Here is a 27,712-nt window from a genome sequence, read left to right as displayed (position 1 = left end):
GTGCCTTCTCCCACACACACCCCCACCTTACCCTTCACATCTAGGATCCGGCCGTCGAACATCTGGCTGCAGATGTGGCCCGATTCACTGATGCTCCATGTCTGGCGGGGCAGGCGGTTCTCAGCCCACAGCACCACCTTGGAACCTGGGCTGGGGGGCCCAATCACCTGCAGGCTCATGGTGGGGGCCACCTGAAGTCCCAGGAGGTCATTAGGCACTGTTTCTGCGGGACTCCCCCAAACCCAAGACACCCTCTACCCACCCAGCTTGGAATCTTGGCTCTTAGGGATTGTGACCCTGAGCAAATCTCTTAATCCTTCTGAGCTTTGGTTTCCTTGGGGGTGGGAATCTCTGAGTGCTGGTTGTTGTGAGGGTTCAGTGGGAGAAACCACAAATGGGCTGGAAAAATATTAGCTCCTCCAGGAAGACTTTCATGACTGTCTCCCAAAGCACAGGCTTTAGCATCAGAGAAGCCTCCACACACTTACTTACTGTGTGACTTTTAGCCAGTTACTTAACTTCTCTGTGCTCTGGTTTCCTTACCTATAAACTGGGGAGTATAATAGGACTTGCCCCATAGTGCCCTCTGAGGATTACACACGGCATTCACATGAAGGGCTTAACACAGCGCCTGGCAGAGAGCCAATGTTCCCTCTCATTGCAAGTAAAAGACAAAACCCCTTCAATGGCCTACAAAGACCTACACCCCCTTAGCCTTTCTGACCTCATCTCTTGCCACTTCTTCCCTCAATCACTTCACTCCAGCCATTCATGCGGCCTTGCTAGTCCTAGAAAATTCCAGGCTTGTTCCCACCCCAGGGCCTTTGCACTTGCTGTTCCCTCTGCCTGGAACACTCTTCCCTCAGACATCTGCATGGTTGCCTGCCTCAAATGTCACCCTCACAGGAAGAGCCCCCTTGTCAGAGCTGCTGACACCCCCTATTCTCCTTTCTTCATTTATTTTTCCTCTCTTGCACTTTTCCTCATTGCGGGTGCCATTTTACTCATTGAAGTTGTTTCTGTCTCTCCCCACTAGAACGTAAGCTTCAGGAGGGCAGGGGGCGTTTCTGTCTTTTCACTGCTGTATTCCCAGCACCTAGGACAGGGCCTGGCACATAGCAGGTGCTGAGGAAATGTTTGTGGAGTGAATCTATCATTAACAGGATCCAAGCTCAGTCACAGTCTCAGAGCTGGGAGGTCCCTTACGAGCATCTGGTTCAACGTTCTTATTTTACAGATGGGGGACTGAGGCCCAGAGGAGAGCCTGAATTGCCCAGGGTGCATTCTCCACCTCCCCAGGGTCCTGGCATCTATGTATATCTCTCTGTTTCTCTGGCCCAAGGATGGGTCCCATTCCTGACTAGGCCTGCGAGTGCCTGAGGCCCTGGTGTCCCTGTCCCAGCTCCCAAACTGGTACCTGGTTCTTCAGCAGCCCATCCTCGTAGTACCAGACGCAGCTGCCTCCGGCCTGGGGCTCAGAGACCACCACGCGGCCCGCCTTCATGTCCTCCACGTGGTCTGGCACTGCCAGGAATCCCCCCAGGGCCGCATTCCAGAGGCGGAAATATGCCCGGCGCTGGTGAGTGGGGGGAGCTGAGAGTCAGGGGTCCCCGGGCAGCAATGCTCCTGCCTGGCCCTCCTTCCTGCCCATAAACCTTCCTCAGCCCTGCTCTAAGTCACCCTTCTTTCACTCACGTATAGCAAAGGCACATACATAGCACACACCCACACCGTTCCAGGTCCATAGAGATACCCACAGACACGTGCAGAGGGACACACCGGCAGATACATCCAAGGTCCACATGGTTGCACAGAAGTTCGCAGCAGACAAACACATGGATACACGCAGCCATGCAAACACACACATCCTAACCGATGCACAGGTCCCCCCAGCCATCTCTGTGCCAGGGACCTATGTTTGCTAAGAGGACGGATGCATGTAGGAATACAGACATGCACACACACACTCATGCTGAAGAGGGACCACGGCAGGGCGACACTGAACTGTCAGACATCAGACCAGGCTCTGCCACAAATCAGAGGGGTTCTTGGATAACGCTGACGGTAATAATAGTAATAAGAATCACCCAGCTAATGTTTGTTCAGTGCTTACCCAGTCAAGCACTATTCTAACAGCTTTACACACATTATTTATCTTCAGTCCTCAAAACAACTCCATCATCTATATTATCCCCATTTTAAAGATGAGGAAACTGAGGTCCATGGAGGTACAGTACTTGCCCAAGATTGCAGAACAAATCCTTGTCCACTTCTCTAGGCCTTTATTTCCCCATCTGTAAAATGTTAGGGTGGGAGAGAATCTCCAAGATTTCTTCTAGCAATGATGTTAGAAAAGTCTGTGAATATAGGGACCGTACAAATATCCTCATACAAAGACACACATACTCTCAACAGTGTCACAAATGCAGGCACGTGTAGTCACAAACACACTCTCACAGATGTGTCCACACACACAACCACAGATCACCTCCAGAGTACACAGACGCTTGGATACAGATGATGTCATGGGCACAAGCGTGTCCGCACACACACACAGACCCCATGGCCATGCCTCCACCTATGCACATGTACATAAATGGGACACATATCCAGACATGCACTCACAGACATACAGAATCACACGTATGGACACAGTGTTCCCCAAAGTGAGGCATGCTTACTACTGGTGGGTGGTACGTGAGATAAATTTCAGTCCTATGTGGATAAACTTATTGTTAAAAATTTAATGGTAATATATTTATTATAATGTCTATTAAAGAAAAATCATATATACACATCAAACTCATGATTTAGGGTTATTCCTTAGGATAAGGATAAAGCCAAAAAGGTGAGTTGATTTAAAGAAAAATCTTAAGTAGTTAATTAATTATTAACCATTAAGTATTAATGGTTCAAGCAGAATGAGATGTGGCAAAAACTGTGACAAAAGTACACAAATGCTGAGTTTGGGAAACACACAGACACACAACCAGACAGGCCGGCATAGACACGCTCAACCTGACACGCTACCCACCTGCTTGATGGGGTAGAGGGAACCCACCCTCTGGGTCCCACTGTAGGTCAGCCAGTTGGTGATCTCGCAGCTGCTCACCAGCCACTGGCGGCCCCGGAAGTCGCTGTGCTCACAGAGCACCCAGCTGTACCCAGCAAGCGCCAGAGACACAGAGAGGAAGACAGACAGGCCGACAGGTGAAGGAGGAGGCACGGACGGCAGAACGTTCTCCACCTCCTTTTCACTCATGCTGGGACTTCTCTGTCTGGGATTAGGGTCCCCGGGGGGAGAGGGAGGCTGGGAAGTAGGTTTTGGGTGTGCAGGGCAGAGGAGGGTCCTGGAGAGGCCCCCAGGGCTGGGGTCCAAGCCCTGAGAACCAGCGAGCCTCCTCAGTCTGCACTTCTCCTCCCTCCCGGCTGGGAGGGGAGCAGGGTAGAAGCGGGGAGGGGGAGAGGCCCGAGACCCAGCCCTCACTCACCAGCAGCCCCCAGTCCCCGTGCCTCCCCACAGCACACTCACACGCCCCCCTTGATCCGCACGGACAGCACGTGGTTGTTGAAGCCCTCGGCCTGCAGGCTCCGCACCTCCCGGCTGAGTTCCATCTCCTTCCCCTCAAAGCACTCCAGTCCATACAGGAAGATGGAGGGCTCCGAAAAGTGCTGGGGGCCCGGGGGCATAAACAGGGGGTGAGGCCATGAGAGCCCCAGACTCAGCCCCCCAATTCCAGACACCCCAACTCCAAGACTGGCATTTCAGGCCCTCTGCCCTCCTGAGCTCCGCCCCACAGGGCCCCTGACTTCTGGACACTGCCAGCTGGGTGTCCCCCAGATTCTCATTTGCAGCATGTGCCAGACTGGGCCCCCATTGTCTCCTCCAACCTTCTCCAGGGAAATGCCACTTCTAAGAATAGTAATAATAATAACACGGGTCATTATAGCAGTTCTCATACATTCAGGGCTTACTACATGCCAGATTCTGTGCTGGGTGTTTTACCGATCTCATAACTTCTCAACAACACTATAAGGTAGGTGCTATTATTATCCCCACTTAACAGAAGGGAAACTGAGGCTGGAGAAGATTAAACCACTTGCTCGAGGCCCTAAAGTGGAGCTTCAGAACCAGGTCTATCTGCCTTCAGAGCCCCATGTGTAGTCGTAAAGAGCTTGGACTCAGGAGCTGGGCTGCCTTAGGGAGAACCTGGTTCTGCCTGTTACCAGCTGCATGACCTGGAGCAAGTTGCATGACCTCTCTGTGCCTCAGTTTTCACATCTGGAAGAGGGAGATGATGATAGCAACAAACCTCAGAGGGTGATGGTGAGGATTAAACGCCTTAGTACATGGGGAGCCTCTCAAACATGGCCTGGAGCATGGTATGTGCTCAGTATACAACTGCTGTTCTGCTTGCCCCGCCGCTGCTGGCCCACCCACCCAGTCACCAGTCCTACAGACTCTAGCTCCTTAATATGGCCCGTGTCACTTCTCTCCATCTCTTCCCCGGTCCAAGACATTATCATTCATTCTGGCTTCCTGAAGCAGCAACTCCACTGCCTGGCCTCCACTCTGCCCCCAGTCCGTCCCTGAACACTAGTCCCTCCTGTTCCTGTGCCACTTCTGTGTCTGGACACAGCACTCTGCATTGTAGTCGTTATGTCAACGTGACCATGGGTTCCCTGAAGGCAGGGCTGTGTCTGATTTATTTCAGCGTCCCCAGGACCTGTCTCAGCAGGTGCTCAATAAATCTCTAATAAGTTGAACTGGCTTTGAAGCCCTGGGGTCAAGGGGACCCGGGGTGGTTCTGAAGAAGACTTGACTCAAGCCCCAGCAGCCCACTCAGCAGCGAGAAGAGGCTGTGCCCACGACTCCCACCAGCAGCACCCCCTGCCTCAGGGGTTGCCTGGAACTGGACAGGGGGACTCACCAGGGGTACCTTCTGGAGAGAGCCCAGGACTGCGGAGGCTTGGCAGCCCATGGCCGTGAGAGTGGGGAACTCGCCCTCGGAGAGAATGTGCTGGTCACCTTCAAAGTTCTTCTCATCAAACAGGATCCAGCTGGGGAAGAGGAAGAGTGGGGGGGATGTGAGTGGGTATTTGAGCCTGCCCTGTCCTCGGCCTGCCCCCTGAGTCCCCCTGAGATAGAGCAGAGTGGATGCGGACTTGATTGTGACCCCCCTAGTCCAGGGGAGGTCAAGGATGAATAGGCACTACAGCAGTAGGGACTGAGGTCAGACTTAAGAAATGACTGAATGAAATCCTACTGCCTCTATGGAGGGAAATTTGGCAATATCAAGCAAAACTCTATGTGCAATTACTCAGCAATCCATTTCTTGGAATCCATCCCAAGGACACCCTTCAAAAACATGAAACAACACATGCACAAGCCTCCTCATTACAGCACTGTCTGCAACGGCAAAGAGTGGAAGTAGCCCAAAAGTCCATCAACAGGGGACTGGTTGAGTAAACTAAGAATCTAGAATATAATATGGCAGTAAAAAGGAGATCTTAAGGGGATATAAAGTGATATCCAACCTGTTAAGTAAAAAAACAAGGTGCATAACAGTGTTTATAGTATGCTTCCATTTTTTAAAATTTAGATATAATTCACATACCATAAAATTCACTCTTTTAAAGTGTATAATTCAGTGGTTTAGTATATTCACCAGGTTGTAGTATGCTCTTTGTGTAAGAAAATGGGGGAGGAGAGAAACAAAATACCTTTGGCTTCTATAGTTATATGTAAATTTACATGTGAGAAATAACGGGAAAATAAACTAAACACCAAAAAAAAAAAAAAAAAGATTACCTATCAGGGGAGGGAGGGAAAAAGGTAGCAGAGATAGAGATGGAAGCTATTGGTTGTTTGTTTTGTTTTTTTGTTCTTTTTTTGTGAGAAGGACTAGGCCTGAGCTAACATCTGATGCCAATCCTCCCCCTTTTTTCTTGAGGAAGATTAGCCCTGCGCTAACATCTGTGCCCATCTTCCTCTACTTTATATGGAACGCCGCCACAGCATGGCTTAACAAGCGGTGCGTTGGTGTGCGCCCAGGATCCGAACCTGTGAACCCAGGGCCACCATAGCAGAGCGCATGCACTTAACCGGTGCACCACCGGGCCGACCCCTGGAAGCTATTGTTTTTAAGTCTTGACTTGGGAACTGCTATGGACTGAATGTTTGTGTCTCCCCAAAATTCATATGTTGAACCCCTAACTTCAAATATGACGGCCTTTGGGAGGTAATTAGATTTAAATGAGGTCATGAAGGTGGAGCCCCCATGTTGGGATTAGTGTCCTTATAGGAAGAAGAGATGGCAGCTCTCTCTCCATCATGTGAGGACACAGCAAGAAGGCAGCCGTCTGCCAACAAGGAAGAGAGCATTCACCAGGGTGCTCCATTGACCAGCACCTTGATTTTGGACTTGCCAGCCTCCAGAACTTCAAGAAAATAAACTCCTGTTGTTTAAGCCAGACAGAGTACGGTATTTTGTTATAGCAGCCCAATCTGACTAAGACAGGAACATTGTAAATATTTAACTAACTAAAAAGCATAATTAGGGGAGTGAGGTCAGTATCCTGGTGGAGTGAGTGGTTCCCTTTGTCTCTCCCCTCTAAATTACAACTAAACAGACATTCATTAACCAACAGAGGATTCCCTACACAGCACAATAGGATGTCTGAGAAATCCACGCAGCCATACATCTGAAGGTGGGAGGACTGGATCCCCGGGAAGCAGTGGAAGTAGGTGAGTGGGCCCCTCCCCCTCCCTGGCGGCAGTGATCTAGGTAGTGGGTCCTCACACAGCGGCCGGCACGACTGTGAGAGGAGGCAAGGGCAGCCCAGCCTGTGTGCTAATGCTTTTGGAGTGGTAGCCCAGGCCTCGGGAGTGCCCACCGCGCCGTGGTGGCCCCACCCATGGGAATGCTCCCCATTGAGTGGCACGGCTCATCCCCCACGAAGAAGCCTCCACCAAGCACAGCAGGTCAGCCAAATTGCCTGTGAGTGCAGAGCCAGCTGGTGCACAAAAGAAAGTGCCCCTCCCCTCCTGCCTAGTGCAGCAGCTCAGCCAGTCCCATGCCGAGCACAGCAGTCTGGTGGGCAGAGCACAGAGGCCCCACCTGCATGTGCACGTGACCTGCCAAGCGGCTGCAGCCAACAAGCAAATGTAGAGCAGCCCTACCAGCACAACTTCCAGCAGGTGGGGTGGGATCAGAAAATACAGCTGCTGCCCCCCAACGCTAGCAGTGGTGGGTGGGATCTGTGACCTAATACTACTAGAAATGCACTGGCAAAGGATCGCTTCATCAAACACCATGAAGAACTACATTGACACTTCAGAGCAGAAGGAAAATGACAAATCTCCAGAAACCAATCCTGAAGTCACTGAAATTTACAATCTAAATGACAGAGAATTCAAAATAGTTGTCATAAAGAAACTCAAGAAGTTACAAGAAAACTCAGACAGACAGTTCAATGAGCTCAGGAATAAAATTAATGAGCAGAAGGAATACTTCACCAAACAGATTGAAACTCTAAGAAAAAAACAAAACAGAAATTCTGGATATGAAGGAGACAATTAATGAGATAAAAAATAATCTAGAATCCATAATAAATAGAGCTGACATTATAGAGGACAGAATTAATCACAGAATAGTGATTTAGAGGATAGAAATACAGAAATGCTTCAGGTGGAGGAGGAGCGAGAACTAAGATTTTTAAAAAATGAAGAAATTCTTCAAGAACTATCTGACTCGATTAGGAAAAGCAACATAAGGATTATAGGTATTCCAGAGGGAGAAAGGAGCAGAGAGCTTGTTCAAAGAAATAATAGCTGAGAACTTCCCAAACCTGGGGAAGGAACTGGACTTACAAGTACATGAAGCCAATAGAACTCTTAATTACATCAATGCAAAATGACCTTCTCCAAAGCAAATAATATTAAAACTGGCAAAAGTCAATGACAAAGAAAAATATTAAGGGCAGCAAGGCAGAAGAAAGTAACCTACAAAGGAACCCCTATCAGGCTTTCAGCGGATTTCTCAGCAGAAATATTATAGGCGAGGAGAGAATGAAAGGATATATTCAAAATACTGAAGACAAAAACTTTCAGCCAAGAATACTCTATCCAGTGAAACTATCCTTCAGATATGATGGAGAAATAAATGCCTTCCCAGATAAACAAAAGCTGAGGGAGTTCATTGCCACTAGGTCTGCCTTACAAGAAACATTGAAAGTTCAGTTCCCATCTGAAACTAAAAAGGTTTATAAAACCTTGAGCAAGAAGATAAATGGACAGATTGCATCAGAAAATTGCAGCTCTATATCAGAATAGGTTAGTAAACACTTAATTACAACATAAAAGACAAAGGGAAGGAAAGCATCAAAATTAACTATAAACACTTCAATTTAGTCACAAACTCACAACACAGAAAAGAACAATTTGTGACAACAATAACTGAGAAGGGGAAAAGGAAAGGGAGGAAACCTGCTTAGGCTAATGGAGATAAGAGGCTATCAGAAAATGGACTATCTCATCTACGAGATCTTTTACACAAACCTCACAGTAATCAGTAAACAAAAAATCAGAGCAGAGCCACAAGTCCTAAATAAAGAGAAACCATTACAGAAAACCACAAAAGTGAAATGGCAGTCAGAAATACAAGGGAAAAGAAACAATGGAAATTTAGAACAACCAGAAAACAAGAGATAAAATGGCAGTATTAAGCCCTCATATATCAATAATCACTCTAAATGTAAATGGATTGAATTCTCCAGTCAAAAGACACAGAGTGGCTGGATGGATTAAAAAACAAGACCCAACAATATGCTTCCTCCAGGAAACACATCTCAGCTCTAAAGACAAACATAGGTGCAGAGTGAAGGGATGGAAGATGATACTCCAAGCAAATGGCAAGCAAAAGAAAGTAGGCATTGCCATACTTGTATCAGACAAAGCAGACTTCAAGACAAAAAAGACAATGAGAGACACAGAGGGGCAGTATATAACAATAAAAGGGACATTCCACCAAGAAGACATAACACTCATGAATATATATGCACTTAACACAGGAGCACCAAAGTACATAAAGCAACTGTTAACAGACTGAAAGGGAGAAATTGAAAGCAACACAATAATAGTAGGGGACCTCAACACCCCACCTACATCAATGGATAGATCATCCAGACAGAAAGTCAACAAGGAAACAGTGGCCTGAAATGAAATACCAGACTAGATGGACTTAATAGATATATATAGAACATTTCATCCAAAAACAGCAGAATACATATTCTTCTCAAGTGCACATGGAACATTCTCAAAGACAGAACATATGTTGGGAAACAAGGCAAGCCTCAACAAATTTAAGAAGATTGAAATCGTATCAAGCATCTTTTCTGACCACAATGCTATGAAACTAGAAATCAACTATAAGAAAAAGGCTGGGAAAGTCACAAATATGGGGAGACATGCTACTGAACAACCATTGGATCAATGGAGAAATCAAAAAAATACCTGGAGACAAATGAAAATGAAAACACAACATACCAACTCTTATGGGATGTAGAAAAAGCGGTGCTAAGAGGGAAATTTATAGCAAAACAGGCCTGCCTCAACAAAGAAGAAAAATCTCCAATAAGTAATCTTAAACTACACCTAACAGAACTAGAAAAAGAAGAACAAACAAAGCCCAAAGTCAGCAGGAGGAGGGAAATAATAAAAACTAGAGCAGAAATAAATGAAATAGAGACTAAAAAAACAATAGAAAGGATCAACGAAACTAAGAGCTGGTTCTTTGAGAAGATAAACAAAATTGACAAACCTTTAGCCAGACTCACTAAGAAAAAAAGAGAAAAGGCTCAAATAAATAAAATTAAAAATTAAAGAGGAGAAATTACAACAGATACCACAGAAATACAAAAGATTATAAGAGAATACTATGGGGGCTGGCCCTGTGGCATAGTGGTTAAGTTTGCACCCTCCACTTCCGTGGCCCGGCTTCACGGGTTCGGATCCCAGGCATGTACCTACACCACCCGTCAGCCATGCTGAGGTGGCAACCCACACAGAAAATAGAGGAATATTGGCACAGATGTTAGCTCAGGGCTAATCTTCCTCAAGCAAGAAAAGAGGAAGATTGACAACAGATGTTAGCTCAGGGTGAATCTTCCTCACCAAAATAATAATAATAATAGTAATAGTAATAATAATAAGAAAATACTATGAAAAACTATATGCCAACAAATTGGATAACCTAGAAGAAATGGATAAATTCTTAGACTCATACAACCTCCCAAAACTGAATCAAGAAGAAATAGAGAATCTGAATAGACCAATCACAAGTAAAGAGATTGAAACAGTAATCAAAAACCTCCCCAAAAGCAAAAGTCCAGGACCAGATGGCTTCTCTGGAGAATTCTACCAAACATTCAAAGATTTAATACCTATCCCTTCTCAAACTATTCCAAAAAATTGAAGAAGACGGAACGCTTCCTAACTCATTCTGTGAGGCCAACATTACCCTGATACCAAAATAAGACAAGGACAGGGCCGGCCCGGTGGCTTAGCGGTTAAGTGCACGCGCTCCGCTGCTGGCGGCCCGGGTTCGGATCCCGGGCGTGCACCGACGCACCGCTTCTCCGGCCATGCTGAGGCCGTGTCCCACATACAGCAACTAGAAGGATGTGCAGCTATGACATACAACTATCCGCTGGGGCTTTGGGGGAAAAAATAAATAAATAAAATCTTCAAAATAAGACAAGGACAACACAAAGAAGGAATATTACAGGCCAATATCGCTGATGAACATAGATGCAAAAATCCTCAACAAAATATTGGTAAATCGAATAAAGCAATACGTTAAAAGGATCATACACCATGATCAAGTGGGATTTATACCAGGGATGCAGGGATGGTTCAACACCCGCAAATCAATCAATGTGATACACCACATTAACAAAATGAGGACTAAAAATCACATGATCATTTCAATAGATGCAGAGAAAGCATTTGACAAGATCCAACATCCATTCATGATAAAAACTCTCAATAAAATGGGTATAGAAGGAAAGTACCAAACAAAGGCCCTATATCACAAACCCACAGCCAACATCATACTTAAAGGTGAAAAACTGACAGCCATCACTCTGAGAACAGGAACTAGACAAGGATGCCTACTCTCACCACTCATATTCAACATAGTACTCGAGGATTTGGCCAGAGCAATTAGGCTAGAAAAAGAAATAAAAGGTATCCAAATTGGAAAGGAAGAAGTAAAACTCTCGTTGTTTGCAGAAGACATGATTATATATATAGAAAACCCTAAAGAATCCACCAGAAAACTATTAGAAATAATCAACAACTACAGCAAAGTCACAGGGTACAAAATCAACTTACAAAAATCAGATGCATTTCTATATACTGATAATGAACTAGCAGAAAGAAAAGTCAAGAATACAATCCCATTTACAATCGCAACAAAAAGAATAAAATATCTAGGAATAAACTTAACCAAGGAGGTCAAAGACCTATACACTGAAAACTATAAGACATTATTGAAAGAAATTGAAGATGACATAAAGAAATAGAAAGACATTCCACTCCATTCCAAGAAATGGAAAGACCGGAAGAATAAACATAGTTAAAATGTCCTTATTACCTAAAGCAATCTATAGACTCAATGCATGGTGTTGGGAAAACTGGACAGCCACATGCAAAAGAATGAAAGTAGACCATTATCTCACCCCATACACAAAAATTAACTCAAAACAGATTAAAGACTTGAGTGTAAGACCTGAAACCATCAAACTCCTCAAGAAAACATAGGCAGTACACTCTTTGACATCGGTCTTAGCAGCATTTTTTGGAATACCGTGTCTACTCAGGCAAGGGAAACAAAAGAAAAAATAAACAAATGGGACTACATCAGACTAAAAAGCTTCTGCAAGGCAAAGGAAACCATAAACAAAACAAAAAGACAACCGACTAACTGGGAGAAAATATTTGCAAATCATATATCAGACATGGGGTTAATTGCCAAAATATATAAAGAACTCATATAACTCAACAACAAAAAAAACAAACAACCCGATCAAAAAATGGGCAGAGGATATAAACAGACATTTTTCCAAAGAAGATATACAGATGGCCAACAGGCACATGAAAAGATGTTCAACAGCACTAATTATTAGGGAAATGCAAATCAAAACTACAATGAGATATCACCTCACACCCATCAGAATGGCTATAATTAACAAGATGAGAAATAAGTGTTAGAGAGGACGTGGAGAAAAGAGAATCCTCATACACTTCTGGTGGGAATGCAAACTGGTGCAGCCACTATGGAAAATAGTATGGAGATTTCTCAAAAAATTAAAAATAGAAATACCATACGATCCAGCTATCCCACTACTGGGTATTTATCCAAAGAACATGAAATCAACAATACAAAGAGATCTATGCACTCCTATGTTCACTGCAGCATTACTCATGATAGCCAAGACGTGGAAGCAACCCACAATTGATGGGAAGTGCCCATCAACTGATGAATGGATAAAGAAGATGTGGCATATATATACAATGGAATACTACTCAGCCATAAAAATAGACAAAATCGTGCCATTTGCAACAACATGGATGGACTTTGAGGGTATTATGTTAAGCGAAATAAGCCAGACAGAGAAAGACAAACACCGTATGATTTCACTCATATGTGGAAGATTAACAAACACATGGATAAACAGAACAGATTAGTGGTTACCAGAGGGGAAGGGGGTCGGGGGGTGGGCAAAAGGGGTAAAGGGGTGCATATGTATGGTGATGGATAAAAACTAGACTATTGGTGGTGAGCATGATGCAGTCTATACAGAAACTGATATACAATAATGTACACCTGAAATTATACCATGTTATAAACCAATATTACCTCAATAAAATAACTTTTTTAAAAAAACAGAATAAAAATAAAAAGTATTCCTAAAAATTAAAGTAAATTAAATAAAATAAAGGAACCTAACTGTATATCAGGTTGGTGGCATAACCACACAGAAAAAAAGTGTTATTTCAAGTGTCTTAAAACACAACATTTTGAACTGTACACACTGAATGGGATGTAGATGAATGTCCTGAGGATAAAAAAAAAACCACAGAGAAACCTCAAACAGCATTCACTGTTTTTTACTGTTAGTATTAATATGAGTATTATAATTTGAAACACCCAGTATACAGATAGATTTTGGTCTCTAAATACCATTTCCCACAAAAAGGAACCAGAGTTCCTTGGGAAATAACTGAGTCCCAGTTTGGGGCAAAAAATGTACAAAATGATCCTGGAGCATCTTACAGAACTAGAAAAACAAGGAAGTTATAAAAAACTATTAAGGTCACATCAAAAGGACTCAGGAGGCAATTTGAAGGGGCTCCCATTTGCCAAGATGGAAGAATCTGAGTACACAAAAGAATAGTGACTCAGATGGATTGGAGCATTTCAGATACATAAAAATCTATGTATTCATAACAATTTTAGAAAAAAATTCATTGGTCAGCTCTGGAGGTTGCTAGAGCACCAATTCAGAAATTATCCTGAAAATTGATAAACAGAAAGAAGCAAATATTGATCCTTTGGGAAAGGATCAAACTATCTTTTCTGTATAAACTACTTAAGGTAAACAATTGAAAAGGGAAAGTTCTTTATAGAAGTACTCTAGCTAATATATGCAGAAGGAAAAACAACAATTAGAAAATCATCATTTTGTAACCTCTAAAGAAAGAATGGATCTAGGCAATTATCGTCAATGGATGCTAAAACCATTAGGTGAAAGGTAAATGGGGAATCTTATAATGTAGGAATCTTAATATTATTAAAAGTGGGCCAACCAGACATGTGCCTCCTGATGTGATGCAGTGGGAAGTACACAGTACCAACTATATAGTCTTCTTGCCAACAAAAGAAAACACCCTGAATTTCATTCAAGCCTCTAGATGGAACTACCAATTTACAGGAAATATGGGGGACAGAGGAACAAGTTAAAATACACCACCAGGAAGCAATCGGCCAAAAACAGGAGATGGGAAACTTACAGGGCAAATTATTGAGTTTCTTCAAATAAATGGTATAAAACAAAAAGTAGGAAAGGAGGACTGTTATAGATTAGGGACCAAATCAATCGAATGCAATGTGTGGACCTCATTTGGATCCTGAAAAAAACAAATCAATTTCACAAAGGCAGGGCCGGCCCTGTGGCGCAAGCAGTTAAGTGCCACAAGCAGTTAAGTGCCACACACTCCACTTTGGCCGCCCGGGGTTCACAGGTTCGGATTCTGGGTGCACCGCTCATCAAGCCATGCTGTGGTGGTGTCCCATATAAAGTAGAGGAAGATGGGCACAGATGTTAGCTCAGGGCCAATCTTCCATGGCAAAAAAAAAAAAAAAAGCAGAGGATCAGCATCAGATGTTAGCTCAGGGCTGATCTCCCTCACAAAAAAAAAGTTTAAAAAAAATAATTAAAAAAAATTCACAAAGGCATTTTTTGAGGCAATGGGAGAAATTTGAACATGGACTGGGTAATAGGTAATGTTACTAAATTATTGTTAATTTTATTAGATGTGATAATAACTTGTGGCTACGTGGGGAGGGAGAAGTCCTTTTTTATTAGAGATATTAAATATTGAAATATTTACCTGTGAAATTTTATGTTGGGTTGGGGATTTAAAATATTCCACTAAAAAAAAAGGAAGAGGGATAGATAAAACAAGATTGGGGTTCTTTATACTATACTGTCTACAAGTTTTACATTTTCCATTAAAACTTTATTTTGTGGGGCCGGCCCTGCAGCGTAGCAGTTAAGTGCTGGCGCTCCAATTCAGCAGCCCGGGGTTCACAGGTTTGGCCCCCGGGCGCGCACCCCCCACACCGCTTGTCAAGCCATGCTGTGGCAGCGTCCCATATGAAGTGGAGGAAGATGGGCACCGGTGTTAGCTCAGCGCCAATCTTCCTTGGCAAAAAGACAAGGACTGGCAGCAAAAAGAGGAGGACTGGCATCCGATGCTGGCTCAGGGCTGATCTTCCTCACAAAAAAAACACTTCGTTTTGTTTTGTTTGCTTTAAGATCGAATGATTCCGGACAAAATAGTTAATCTCAAGGAAGCGGAGGGAAGGAAATCACTTGAAAGAAAGACCCTCTTCCAGCAGCCCTGATTTCCAAGCTGAGTTATGCGCTTCACGGCAGGTGAGCACCGCACCTCCGCGGCCCACCCCACCCCCACGTTCTCACCTGCTGCCGTGGACGCGGCATGACTGGGGCTGGAAGGAGGTGGGCAGAGACGTTTGGTCATCCTCAAAGGAGATTTGGTCGCCCAGGAAGTTGGGTCCGGAGAAAAGCTGAATCTGGGGGCAGAGATGGGAAGTGATGAGAATGAAGGAGGGTGACGAAGTGAGACGGAGAGAATGGGGAAGAGCGGGAGAGGTTTGAAATGAGGGAAGAGGCGACACAGGCCCGCACCAGCTCCTTACCTTTGAGACAAAGTGCAGGTTGTGTTCCCCGACCTGAAGGGAGGGACCAAAATTTCGAGACTTAAGGAAAGTACCAGACCCTAGCCTCAGCATCTCTGGTTACAATATTCCCCACCCTACGGCAGCTCTTCCCTAGCCCAAGTCTTCATTAGCCTCGCCCCTCCAAGAGGCCCCGTGCCCCCATGAGCTCGGAGCCTGGTCCTTCCAGTCCCGCCCCCTGCGGTGGGAGCATCCCCGATCTCAAGCCCCGCCCCCTAAAGGCCCCGCCCCCTGAGGCCGGCACGCACCTGCAGCACCGGCTGCAGCGAGGCGAGGGCGCTGTTGCCCGCACCCCAGTCGTCGCAGTTGCGGTACACGCCTTTCTCCAGCACGTACTGCTCGCCGGAGAAGCCCACCTCCTCATAGGCCACCCACCTGCAGGAAGGGCGGAGCGCGCATCAGCGGGGCGGAGCCGGCACCTCGGCTGGAACCGCCTCCGGACCGCCCCGCTCCCGGAGCCCGGCTCACTCACACGCCGCTGAGCACGTGGATAGCTTGCGTGTGGGGGCCGTGTCGCGCCCGCTCCACGTCCGGCAATGCCTCGCTCACCTCCACGCTGTTTCCCTCGAAGTCCATGGCCTCAAACAGCACCACGGCCGGGTCCCCGAAGTCCTGGGCCCCAAGGACAGTCAGGTCTCTCCCGCCCACTGACGGGAATCCCCGGGAGTGCCCAGACCCCAGGGACGCAGGCCACCGGGGGACTTTGGGGTAAGGCGCTCAGTGTGACCTGGGGAAGAGCAGCAGGAGGAGGAGAGGCTAGAGCTCAGGGAACACTTCCAGGTGCTCTGGAGAACAGGGAGAAGGGGCACAAATTCTTTCCTCAACAGATTGTAGCAGGGGGAAGTCGGGCTGTGGCCAGAGGCAGAGGGATGGCCCCATTGCCCTTACTTACCGTCCGGATGACCCGCAGGGAGGTCAGCGCCTCGTCATAGCCTCCCCATTGTGACCAATCAGCATATTCCCCCTCCTCCAGCAGATACTGGTGGCCCCTGAAGCCCTCCTTCTCGTAGCCCACCCAGCTGGGGGAAGCGGGAGGACAGACAAGACTCAGTCACAGAAAGCCCATGGATGGGTAAGGCAGCTGCCCCCACCTCTAGGCAGCCCAGGTCACTCCCCCCTCCCTAGGGCAGAGGCCAGTGGGGAAGATGAGGTGGAAGGAAGGGTCCCGAGTCCTCACCAGCCCCCAAGAACTCGCAGGGACCCCACAGAGGGCAACTGGGGACTCTGGCTGTCCTCTGGCTGCTGAAGGTTGTAGATGTCTCGGCTCACTTCCCAGCTCTGACCCTGAAACCCTGGGGCCTCATACACCACAGCCTGGGGAAAAGGGGGGTGTCAGGTTAGTGGGGAGTGATCTGGAGCCAAACACACCCAGCCAGCTCAGGTTGGCTCTGCCCGGCATCAGCCCAAAACTAAGCCCTCCCACTCCCTCACTGGACCCCATCCCTTCACTGAGCCCCATGCTTTTACCTAACTCCTGTCTCTATTCTGACCTCTGACCTGGTCTTTACACATCAAAAGCCAATTCACAGTGAGCCCATCAGGTTCCGCCCTCCTAGACCCAACTTCTGGCCCCCAGAACCCTCCTCTCCTGTCTTCCAGTCCAGGCCACAATAGCCACACATACACACACATCCCACCCAAAGGCCCTCTTTGACTCTGAAGCCCAGACTCTTACCTTGGGCTCCCCTGGCTTCTCCACACTTGGGCAGCCCTGCAAGGAGACAGAGTTGAGACATCAGCCCAGAGGTGAGGGAAGACAGATGGGGCTAGGGACCTAGAATTTACTTGATCTGAGACCTCTATAAATGGCCGACCCCATATCCTCCCTCTCCCCCACCCCTTGGCTAATCCCCCCTCTCCTCCAATCCCATTCCCAGTAGAAGCCCTCAGGCCTTGCCCTCTTCCCCCAGAATATAGGCTACGTGGGACCATCTGCTCCTTACCAATCTTATGGGCTTCAGGGAGCCCATGCTGGGGTCTGATGTACCCCAGGCCTCTGAGGTGGGGTACTGTCCAGGTTCCAGGATATAGGGAGTGTCTTCAAAGAAGGGTTTGGGGTACAGCAGCCACCTGGGGGAAGGCAGAGGCCATTGCACCCCAGATACACAGGGATACAGATTGGTGGATGAGGGGGAAGGTTTAGAGGAGAGGAGGTTTGGGGGAGAGACCCCCATCAAGGGGACTCGGGAGGACATTTCAGGCCCCCATAACCTCTTGCAGTAGCCACTGCATCTATCTCCCTTCCTCTGGCCTGGCCCTCTCTAATTTCACACAGCAGCTGGAGAGTTCTTTCTGGCACATATACCTGCTTAAAGACCTCCCATAGTTCCTCACAATAAATCCCAGCTGCACTAAGAGACCCTGCAATCTGGCCCCTGCCTTCCTCCTGGGCCTCATATCTCCCCACTTGCTGCTTACACTGGCCAGACTGAACTTTCGAAGCTTAGATCTCTCAGCCTCTGGGCCTTTGCAGGTGCTGTTCCCTCTGCTGGATATACCCTTTTCCCCATTCATTCAATTAACAAATATTTAGGGGCATCTACTCTGTGCTAGGCCTGGCTTCAGGCATCAGGGATACAGTAGTGAACGAAACATACAAAACCCTGCCCTCATGGAGCTTAGATTCTTCTGGTTCCAACTCATTCCCAGAGCTGAAGTGTCTCCTCTTCCAGGAAGGCTTCTCTGACCTCAGGCTGGTTTGGTGCTTTTCTGTGCTCCCTCAGCCCTGTGCTCCCCCATCCCAGAACTCTGGATTGCCACTATGTGCTTACTTGCTTGTCCCCACCAGTAGACCGAGCACTTCTATGTCCTGTCACCTCTGCATCCCCAGCACCTAGCAGAGTGAATCTTAAATGAAGGGATTCCAGAACAGCCCAGACTCACAGTCCTGCGGAGACAGTGGCAGATGCCACCTGCAGGGGCTTCTTCAGGCCCTGGGGGTCCTCCAAGGCCTCAGTTAGCTTCACTTCCTCTCCCTTGAGGCCCTCCTCGGAGTACAGGCAGATCTGTGGGGTGATGTAGTCCTGCAGGAGAGGGGTGGAAACATACAGTGTAAAACAGCACCCCTCAGGGCCTACCCCCGCCTGCATCTGTGTCCCCAAGCCTGTCCAGCCAGGCCTCCAGGGGGCTTCTGGGAAACCTTTGTGGCTGTCTCCCCAGAAGCCAGGAGGGTAACTGGCATGTTCTCTGCATGCCTGGCCAGACAAGCCGGAGACCAAAGCCCTTGCTGGTCCCATGCTGGGTCTTTGGGACCTGAGACCAAAGTTCCCGTCAGGAGCCCGCACATCCCATGCCCTTCACCTTGCCTCTGGGTAGCCTGCTTTCCAGCCTGGAGGAGGGACCAGTGGGATGGACAGCCGCTCCCTGAGGTCTACCTTTGACCCTGCCTTTGTATATAGTTCCTGCTCCTGTTCAGACTGGCTTCCACCTGCCCCTCATCTCAGGAAGCAGCAGGTCCTCTCTGCATTCTGGGCGTTTCTTCCTCACTAGGACCATTTTCATTCACTCACTCCTTCATCAAATGTTTATGAAGCATCTACTGAGTGCAGGGCACCGTGCTAAGGGCACGTCCTCCCCATCCGTTTGGTCTTCTCAAGCGGAGTTATTACTCCATTCACAGACTAGGAAAGTGAGGCTCAGCGACGTTAAGCGGCCTGCCTGAGGGCACACAGCCTGTAACTAGCAGGCCAAGAACAGAGCAGTGTAGTTTTGTTCACTGTTGCAATCCAGCACCTCCCACGTGCCTGGAAGACACTAGGCACCCAGTGCATGCCGCATGAATCAAGTAAATCCGGGTCCACCTGACTTCAAAGCCCTTGTTTTTCTTTTGTAGCTTGTTACCTCCCACACGAAGATGAGTTTATTGTGGGAAGCTCACAAATCGTCCACAACCATTTGTGTGTTTCTGGAGAGGCTTTGAAAACTCTTGTCCCTCCTTTGCATGGCTGGGCCACTGCCCTAGTTAAGACTCGTCAGCTCTCATCGTCTCCTACCAGGAGGATTGTGACAGCTCTGGACTCGGAGTTATTAAAACCAAAACATCTGATCGGCCCTGCTTTTAGAGTTATTCCTTTCTCTTCTGGGTCTCCGTAGTGGCCAAGATGGTTCTGTCAAGCTTAATTTCAGTAGCTTGTACATTTGTGTTATGAAAACAATGTTGTTTTTTCCCACTTTACAGATATGAAACTATAATATTGATCATGCCTTTTCAAACCACATACTCCTCCCTCAAAATTCAGAGGTGCCTTTCAGCTGGAAATCACTGCCTTTCCTGGTCTTCCTGCCTCCGAGATCCCCATCTAGTCTCTTCTCCTGGGAGCTGGAGGGATGTTTATAAATCCCTAATCTGGTTATATGGCTTTCCTGCTTCAAACCTAGCCCTCATACCCTAGCCTGACCGTGAGTCCTGCAGGGCAGAGAGCAGGTCTCCCCCACCCGCCCATTGGCTGGCGTGGTGCCTGGCACACAGCTGACCTTAACGAGCATCTGTGAGCCAATGAAGGAATGAACATCTGTGGCACCTTGGGTCTGACTGTGGGCCTGAGAGCCTGGACCCTGGGGGTGAGCGAGCACCCACATCTACCCCTACCCATTTCTGCTGCTCTAACCCAATCCTTTTCCAGCGCTGGCTCAAACTTCCCCAGGCTGCTTTCCCAAGCTGGGGCTTGGCCTCTGCCTGGCCCCTGCCTCCCCAAGCCAGGCTGAGCAACCCCCAGAACCCCTTTCTTCCTCAGTTGGCACCGAGGTCGGGGATCTATGGGTGAGTCCATAATAAACCCCTTCTGCCCCTTACCCTGTATGATTCCAACTCTAGGCACCAGAGGCTGTCTCCCTCCTCAGGGCCTGGGGCCCACGGTAGACAGGGCAACATCTGGGCCCCCACTCCCAGCCCGCTCACCCGGACAACCCTCCTCAGGGAGCCGATGCCTTGGGTACTCCATGCTGACCCCGGGGTTCCTAGTTCCACATCTCCTTCTGGCAGGACCAGCTTCCGGCCCTGGAACTCCGGCTCTTCGTACAGCACCCAGCTGTGGGCACAGAGACCCGCGGTCACTGGGTGGGGAGAGGACGTACCCACCAGGCAGGATCTCTGGGTAGCTGAGGGGGTTTCTGCAAGGTCAGCCTGGACACTTCCAGGTCAGCCCTTGCATCCCCCAGGTTCATACACAGGACCCCCGCCGGGACCTCTGCACTCACCAGCCTCGCACCACCCTTATGGAGGCCACACGGGCCCAGCTGGAAGCATCAGCAATGTCTTCCCAAACCTCCCTGCTGCTGCCTTGGCAGCTGGGCTCCGAGAAGAGGATCATCTGGAGAAGGCACAGAAGGAGTCCTCAGACCCTGTCCCTAGACCCCGCCTCATACTGTCCCCACCCACTTGCCCCACACCCTACCTTTCCAGGCCTGGTGTTCAGCTTGCCCTGGGTCTTCAATGCTGGGCTCTGGAATGGAGGGCGGTGACAAGAAGTCTTATGGGGGTGTCTTCTTACTGCCTCCCACAACCTGCCATTCCAGGGATCCCACATCCTCCCAACTGGCCTCCACCCCCAAAGAGCTGACCCACAGAGGATGCTACACTTACTTGTTCCCAACCCCCAGGGGCCTCATCCCCCTGGCCCAGGAGCTGGGTGCCTATTGCTCCCCTTCCCCAGCTGCCAAGTTATCAGAGCCACCAAGCCCTTTGGAATCCACAGCACAAATCTCCACCTGTTTGGATAGGGAGACTGGGGCCCAGAGAAACGTGGTCACAACGAAACTAGACCTCAGACGCAAGCCTCTGCCCTCTGGCTACTCTGCCTCCCAGTATCATGGTCCTCACACCATCCAAACCCCGGCCCAGGTGAGGCCAGGCACCCTCCCTCGCCCACCCAAGTCCTCACTCACCCACCCCTCCGGTGGCCGGGCAAATGTGGGCTTCTCTGGCGGCGGCCTTTCGCTGCAGAGCAGGGGCAGCTGTCCTGGCACCTTCCTGAGCCCCGGTGCCCCATGGGATGGCAGAGCAGATAGTTTTGTGCCCAGTGTTTCCAAGGTGGGGGCCTCCTTGGTAGCAGGCACCAGACCACCAAAGAGAAGGCTGCCTCCAAGACGGGAAGTGGGCCTGCCGCCTGCCTGCCACTCTGGCCCCAGCTCTGGGTGGGGGCCCTTGGCACCTGCTACATGCTTCTTCATCATCTCCAGAGGAGAGCAAGAGGCCTGGGGGGGCCTGGCGTGGCGGGAGTCCCAGGAGGGGCCGGGCCTGGCTTTCTCCTGCATGCGCTGGAGCTTCTCATCGTCGCTCAGGTAGGGGTTCTCTGGTTCCTCCTCTTCCTCCTCCTCGTCCTCCTCTTCCTCCTCCTCCTCCTCTTCTTCCAGTGCGGGCCCCTCCTGGGGGCTAGATCCCAGCACCCATGGCCCAGGATGGTCCTCCTCGATGGGGGGCAGTGTGGCATACATGGCCAGGTAGGAGGAGCGAGGGGCTCGTGGCAGCCGGTGAGTGTGGAGGATCTCGGGGGGCTCCATGCTCCGCAGGGTATCCAGGAAAATCTCTAGGTCAGTGGCCAGGGCCACCTCTTCCTCCTCCCTCGATGGCTCTGGGAGGGCCTTACCCTCAGTGGACTCAGGGACAAGCTGGGACTCCAGGCTGGCCTCTGCTCCCATCGGCACTGGGACAGGGGGGCCTCCTGGGCTGTGGGGGCACACCTTGCCCACTGAGGAGGAGGCAGGGAGAACAGCAGGGCCCTGGACAACCACTTTCTGGGTGGAAAATGGGGCAGCAGAAGCACCAGGGCCCTGGACAACCTCTTTTTGGGTGGGACATGATATGGGGCTCTCTTCAGAGCTCTGGACAAGCTTATCCTTCTGGGGGGATGGGACAGCAGGAGCAGCCAGGCCTTGAACAGCCTCTTCCTTGGTGAGGGAAGGGGCAAGGCTGCCTTCAATACCCTGGACAGCCTCTTTTTGGGTGGGAGATGATACGGGGCTCTCTTCAGAGCCCTGGACAAACTTATCCTTTTGTGGGGATGTGATAGCAGGAGGATCCAGGCCTTGAACAGCCTCTTCTTTGGTGAGGGAAGGGGCAAGGCTGCCTTCGATACCCTGGACAACCTCTTTTTGGGTGCTAGGGCTGCCTTCTGGGCCCTGGACAACGTTGGTTGGTTTGGGAGATGAAGCAGCAGGAGCACTAGGACTCTGCACAACCTCTTTCTGGGTGGGGGATGGATCAGCAGGAATACCAGGGCCCTGCACTACCTCTTTCTGGGTAAGGGAGAAGATAGGGACATTTTCAGAGTCCTGAGCAAGCTTATTTCTTGGGGACGGTGGAGCAGACAGACCTCTTGGGCTGGGGACAGCCTTCCTTCTTGTAGAGGATGGAGCAAGAGGTTGTCCAGGGACTGTAACAACCTCGCTCCTCACCATGGGCAGGATGGTGGCAGCAGGGGAATCTGTGAGCCCTTCCGTTTTTACAGAGGGCAGGGCCTGGGGTCCCCTGGGCTTGAGAGTGAGCTGGGCCTCGGGGTGAGTGGGCACCACAGGCTGCTCTGGGGGGTGAACTGGGCCCAGGGAGGGGGCCTGGGTCTGGAGTCTGGGAGAGGAAGGTACTGGTGCATGACCCTGAGAGGTCTGGAGAGGGAGCTGGGTGCGGCTGGAGGCTCCCTGCACCCTTGGGGACTCACGGGCCCTGGCGTCTGGGGCTTTGACCTGGTCTTGGTCTGGGTGGGCTGCAGGGACATCCTGGTTCTGAGGTAGGTGAACACCCTCTGAGATGCCTGCAGGGGCCAGGGCAGATCCGTCCTTTGGCACTGCTGTCCCTGTCTCAGGTAGCTGCCCCAGGGCTTCCCCCTCTGACCCACCCAGACCTGGACTCCTTGGCACAGCAGCCATGGGCCTAGGAAGCTGGCCGGTAGGTGGGCTACGCTCAGCAGGCACAAGGCTACTTAGCAGCTCCAGGGCCTGACTGCGGCTGGGGGAGCCGTCAGCCCGGGGCCTCACCACCACTGCCCGTACCGTGCGGGCAGCATTGCGTCCCCTTGGCAGGGCCTCGCCTGGAAGTGTTGGCCCCACGGTCACAGAGCTGTTCGCCCGTCGGTCCACATGCCCTCCCATCACCATGGTGGTCCGCACGGTACGTGTCACCCGCCGTTCCTCAAGGCTCCGGAGGCTCCCACTGATGTGACTCACACCTGGGTGGGGGCTCGGCTCACGGGGCCCAGGCAGAGGCACCAAATACTCAGTCCTGGCCACAGCTCCCAGATTTGGTGGCTCAGTCCTGGGGTCTTGGGAGCTGCCATCAACCTGGTCCACAGCTTCCTTCAGCCTCCCTACTGGCCTTTTCTCCTTGGGGGGTGGTGTGTACTTCTTGGAAAAGATGGGCCCATGGCTCTGGAAGCTCTTGGAGCCAGCCCCATCCCGGGGGCCCTGGCAATTCACAGTCTCTTCTTCCCGTGCAGCAAAGCCATTGACTTCCTCTCGACGGTAGCTGTACTCGAACATCTCCTCTCGGGGAGCTTCCATCTGGGCCCCTGACACCAGGGACACCTTGTGAAAACGGTGTCTGATCTCTTCCTGGGCAGGGGGCCGCTGCCGCCATGTCAGCGTGGCACTCACCACTCGGGCCTCAGCCCGAGCTGGGGGCCCACCTGCCTCCTCCATGTTGGGCCCCGGCAACCTGTCCTGAGGGGTCCTTGGCTCAGTGTGATCCAGCTCCCTGCAGATGGTGCCAGGAAGAAGAGAGACGGGGTCAGGGGGTGGTGAGGGTGGCTTTCTGCCATGCAGAATAACTACCCCTGCCAAAGTCAGGCTGGGGAACCTCAGGCAAGTCATTTGACCTTTTGGGCCTTTGTTTCTTCATCTGTAAAATGGGCGTGATACTCTCAGCTCTCCCACCCCTCTCCCCACTTTCAGGTGATCCCCTATACCAGGGTCCTTTCCGGGGTGAAGCTGAGGCCTGAGCCTGGAAGAGAGAGAGGGGAGAGCAGTGGGTCATGGGGGTCTGACCACTGGTCTGTGGATGGGGCTGTGACTCTGCCCATGGAGCAAAGTCTAGTCCTCTAGGACCCAAAAACGAGAAAACCGGGAAGCTGAAAACTGAGCAACCGTTCTGACCCGTTCCTGATCATTATAAGGGAAAGGAAAGAAAGACGGACTTTTTTTCGGCCCCAAGCAAAGCTGGGTTCCCCCTTGCCCTGTCACTCACCAGCTGGATGACCTTGGGCAGGCCAGTTCTCCCCCTAAAGCTTCAAGGTCCCCAGTCACAAAACTGGAATAATAAGAATATGTGCTTCATAGGTTATTGTCAGGATCCAGTAAGAGAGAAAGAATGAAAACTTGCTTTATAAACTAAAACACTGACTCATAAATTTCCCACTGTTACCTTGGAGAATTGTGACCAAATGTTAGCAGGTGTGCACATGTGTGTAGTGGCATGAGCACGTGGTGAGAACTGTTGGAGCATAAGTGCATGCCTGTGTGCATCCGTGGGGCCGAATGAAACCCCTCAGGACACAGCACTTTGGACTTGAATGCACTTTCCCTCAATTCTCTCCTCTGTGATTATTTCCCCCATTGTACAGATGAAGAAACTGAGGGCAGAGAAGAGGAGTGCCTGGCCCAGGGTGATGCAGCTGCTAAGTTGCCAAGCTGGGGTTTGAATTCACATCTGAATCCGTGTTCAGGCATCTTCTCTCCTGCTCCCTCGGCCAAGGTTCTGAGAGGTGGGGCCTGGGTCTTGCTTCTTTTCTGACCCTCCCTTGATCTCTCTGGGTCTCCTTTACCTCCTTTACTAAACAGGGGGATAATAATCACAGCTGCCTAAGAAGACCTCTAAGCTCCCTAGCAACTCTCCAGTGAATCTGTTTTAATGGTAATAACAACAACAACAACAGCAGCCATCTGTTGAGGGCTTCCTCTATGCCAAACACCTTGCTAATGGCCATTGTCCTACTGAATTCTCAAAAGAATCCCATGCATTTGATACCTCATAAGGAATAAATTATTAATAAATTATAAACAAAAATTCCATTTTGCAGATGAGGAAAAAAAGGCTCAGAGAGTTTAAAAAACTTGCTCAAAGTCACACAGTAGTAGAAGCAAGACTTGCACCCCAGTCCTACTTAACCACCACACCAAACTCCCTAACGGATTTATCTGGTAAACAGACTCTGTGGTTTGGAAGTTTACTTTTAAAGGGGGCCATGGTAGTCCTGGAAGGGCCACCCGGCTCCCACTCTGACTTCCAGGCTGCACTGACCAGGGTAATCCTATTCTCAGACCCTAAGGACTCAAGAGGTCAGGCTGTTCATCCCCAGCCTCAGGGCAAGCCTGTCTTCAGGTCTGCTCCTCCTCTCCATGAGGCAGCCCCCAGAGCTTATATTATAACGGAAGTTAAGACCAGAAATGAACCCATGCTGCCAACTCCCCTCCTCCATCTCTGTCTTCCTCCCTCCAGAGAAGCTGGTGGAATCCTGAACTTTGACCCTGCCCTGTGGCCCCAGCAGTGACTCAGGTTTTATGAGGGGCAGAGATGAAAGGGGCTGAGGCCCAGGGAAGCCTGATGACTCCAGGACCACTGGTGGCTGTGACAGCATGTGACCTGGCCCAGGACAGGGTCTGAGTGGCCCTGGAAAAGCCTTGTGATTAGGGAAGGTGGGGGGCTGAGAAGGATCCCCAGTCCTTTCCCCAGGCCAGAATTCCTGAGAGCAGGACACACACAGACACCTGAGGCCCTGGATTGTAGCCCTTCACTGAGGTCCCACCCTCTCCCCCGTCCTCCCTAAGGAGCCCCCTTTCTTCCAACAGAACCCCTGTCCTCCTTGCTGGGACTCCCCCAACATGGAGCTTCACCCCCCTCGCTGAGCCCCCCACTGAGTGTCCTTTCCATTTCTGAATAACAATAATGACAACTACCATACACTGAGATTCCCTGTCCCTGCTGGCAGTGATAGTAGGTGGCAGAGCCTGGGTTCTAAGTCACTGATTCATTCATTCATTCATTGATTCATTCATTCATTCTTTCAATGCTAATTGTGTTAGGTGATGTGCTGGACCCTGGTTAGGTTCATCCAAAGCCAACTTTCCCATGAAGGTGGTATCCTAGGGGTCAAAGAATTAGACATAAAAACAGGAACCACATTTGGAAGGCCCAGTAGGCTTTGGCAAAGCAACAGGAGAACAGCTTCAAAGAAAGCCATTGGTAATCAGATCAGACATTGTCAGTGACCTCCCGACAATCAGAATTCAGTGCCTTTCTCAACCCAACCCAAGCCCTGACAACACCCCTGAGAGTCACTCATTCCACAAGCATGTGGTCATTCACTTCTGCCGGCATACTTCGAGGGACAGGGAGGTCACCATTTCACAGTTGACCTGTCCCATCCCTGGATAGTCATGACTGCCAGAATGTTCTTCAAACTATGCTGCAATCTGCCTGCCTATAGCTCTGAAGACAGACCCCAATGACCCAGGATGCCTCTCCTAGGCCAGCAGAAGTGTCCATTCCCAGAGCCCTCTCTTCTGCAGGGCCCCAGACCAGAAGCGGATTTGTGGGGATGGTGACCTGTGATTCCAAACAAGGTGTGTGGGGCTGGGAAGGGAAAGGCTGAGGAGGGGGCGGGAGGAGTGTGGGAAAGAGCCTTGTCTAACCCAACAAGTCCTGGATTCTCCCTGCTTACCCGTGAGTCACCCCCAAACTAGGCCAAACCAGTCCACAGGCCCACATGCCCACAAACACATGCTGCATCACACAGGCACACACTGACACACAGACAGACACCAGCATAGACCCACAAAGGCACAAAAATACACACAGACACTTACGTAGACGTACACGGTCAGGCACAAAAACACACACAGACTCACAAAGTTACAGACACTCAGAGACACAGCAGACACACAAGTCACACACTCACAGAAACACACCAACACAATGACACACACATGCACACATTCTCCACACACAAACACAGTCAGTGCACAGCCCCAAGCCCCCATCCTTCTGAAATGTGCCTACACTTGAACACACACACACACTTGGATGCATACCCGTCTTACACATTCCCACTTGCAGCTCCAACTGTGCCCTGCCTCCCCACCCCCCCTAGTTGCCAATCCTGGCCCAGAGAACCCTCCCCCATTAAGACATAGAAGGATGCTGTCCCTGGAGGACCCCTTCCTCCCTAAGTGAGCCCTAG

General features: G+C 49.8%; 1 protein-coding gene across 3 annotated transcripts in view; it reads right to left on the bottom strand.

The window, feature by feature from the left end:
- The window catches only part of CRYBG2 (crystallin beta-gamma domain containing 2), a 33,927-nt gene that overhangs the window by 253 nt on the left and 5,962 nt on the right, over positions 1–27,712 (bottom strand). For 2 of the 3 annotated variants that reach the window (XM_004426128.3, XM_087446510.1), the window contains 18 exons: positions 21,432–24,231; positions 20,942–20,989; positions 20,745–20,857; positions 20,446–20,575; positions 18,432–18,571; positions 17,492–17,618; positions 17,224–17,259; positions 16,726–16,862; positions 16,441–16,567; positions 16,021–16,160; positions 15,797–15,923; positions 15,510–15,542; positions 15,271–15,383; positions 4,932–5,061; positions 3,533–3,672; positions 3,035–3,158; positions 1,418–1,576; positions 32–191 (listed from right to left, as the gene is read on the bottom strand). In XM_004426128.3, coding sequence (XP_004426185.2) covers positions 32–191; positions 1,418–1,576; positions 3,035–3,158; positions 3,533–3,672; positions 4,932–5,061; positions 15,271–15,383; positions 15,510–15,542; positions 15,797–15,923; positions 16,021–16,160; positions 16,441–16,567; positions 16,726–16,862; positions 17,224–17,259; positions 17,492–17,618; positions 18,432–18,571; positions 20,446–20,575; positions 20,745–20,857; positions 20,942–20,989; positions 21,432–24,231 — 4,784 coding nt within the window. The remainder of the gene's footprint in view (positions 1–31; positions 192–1,417; positions 1,577–3,034; positions 3,159–3,532; positions 3,673–4,931; positions 5,062–15,270; positions 15,384–15,509; positions 15,543–15,796; positions 15,924–16,020; positions 16,161–16,440; positions 16,568–16,725; positions 16,863–17,223; positions 17,260–17,491; positions 17,619–18,431; positions 18,572–20,445; positions 20,576–20,744; positions 20,858–20,941; positions 20,990–21,431; positions 24,232–27,712) is intronic. The other variant, XM_087446511.1, reaches the window with a different exon arrangement.

The sequence above is a fragment of the Ceratotherium simum genome, chromosome 22, assembly GCF_057802395.1.
Source record: "Ceratotherium simum simum isolate JZ-2026a chromosome 22, ASM5780239v1, whole genome shotgun sequence".
In the NCBI taxonomy this organism is placed as follows: domain Eukaryota; kingdom Metazoa; phylum Chordata; class Mammalia; order Perissodactyla; family Rhinocerotidae; genus Ceratotherium; species Ceratotherium simum.
The sequence above is the reverse complement of the archived record's forward strand: the minus strand, read 5'-3'. Positions and strand labels throughout refer to the sequence as shown.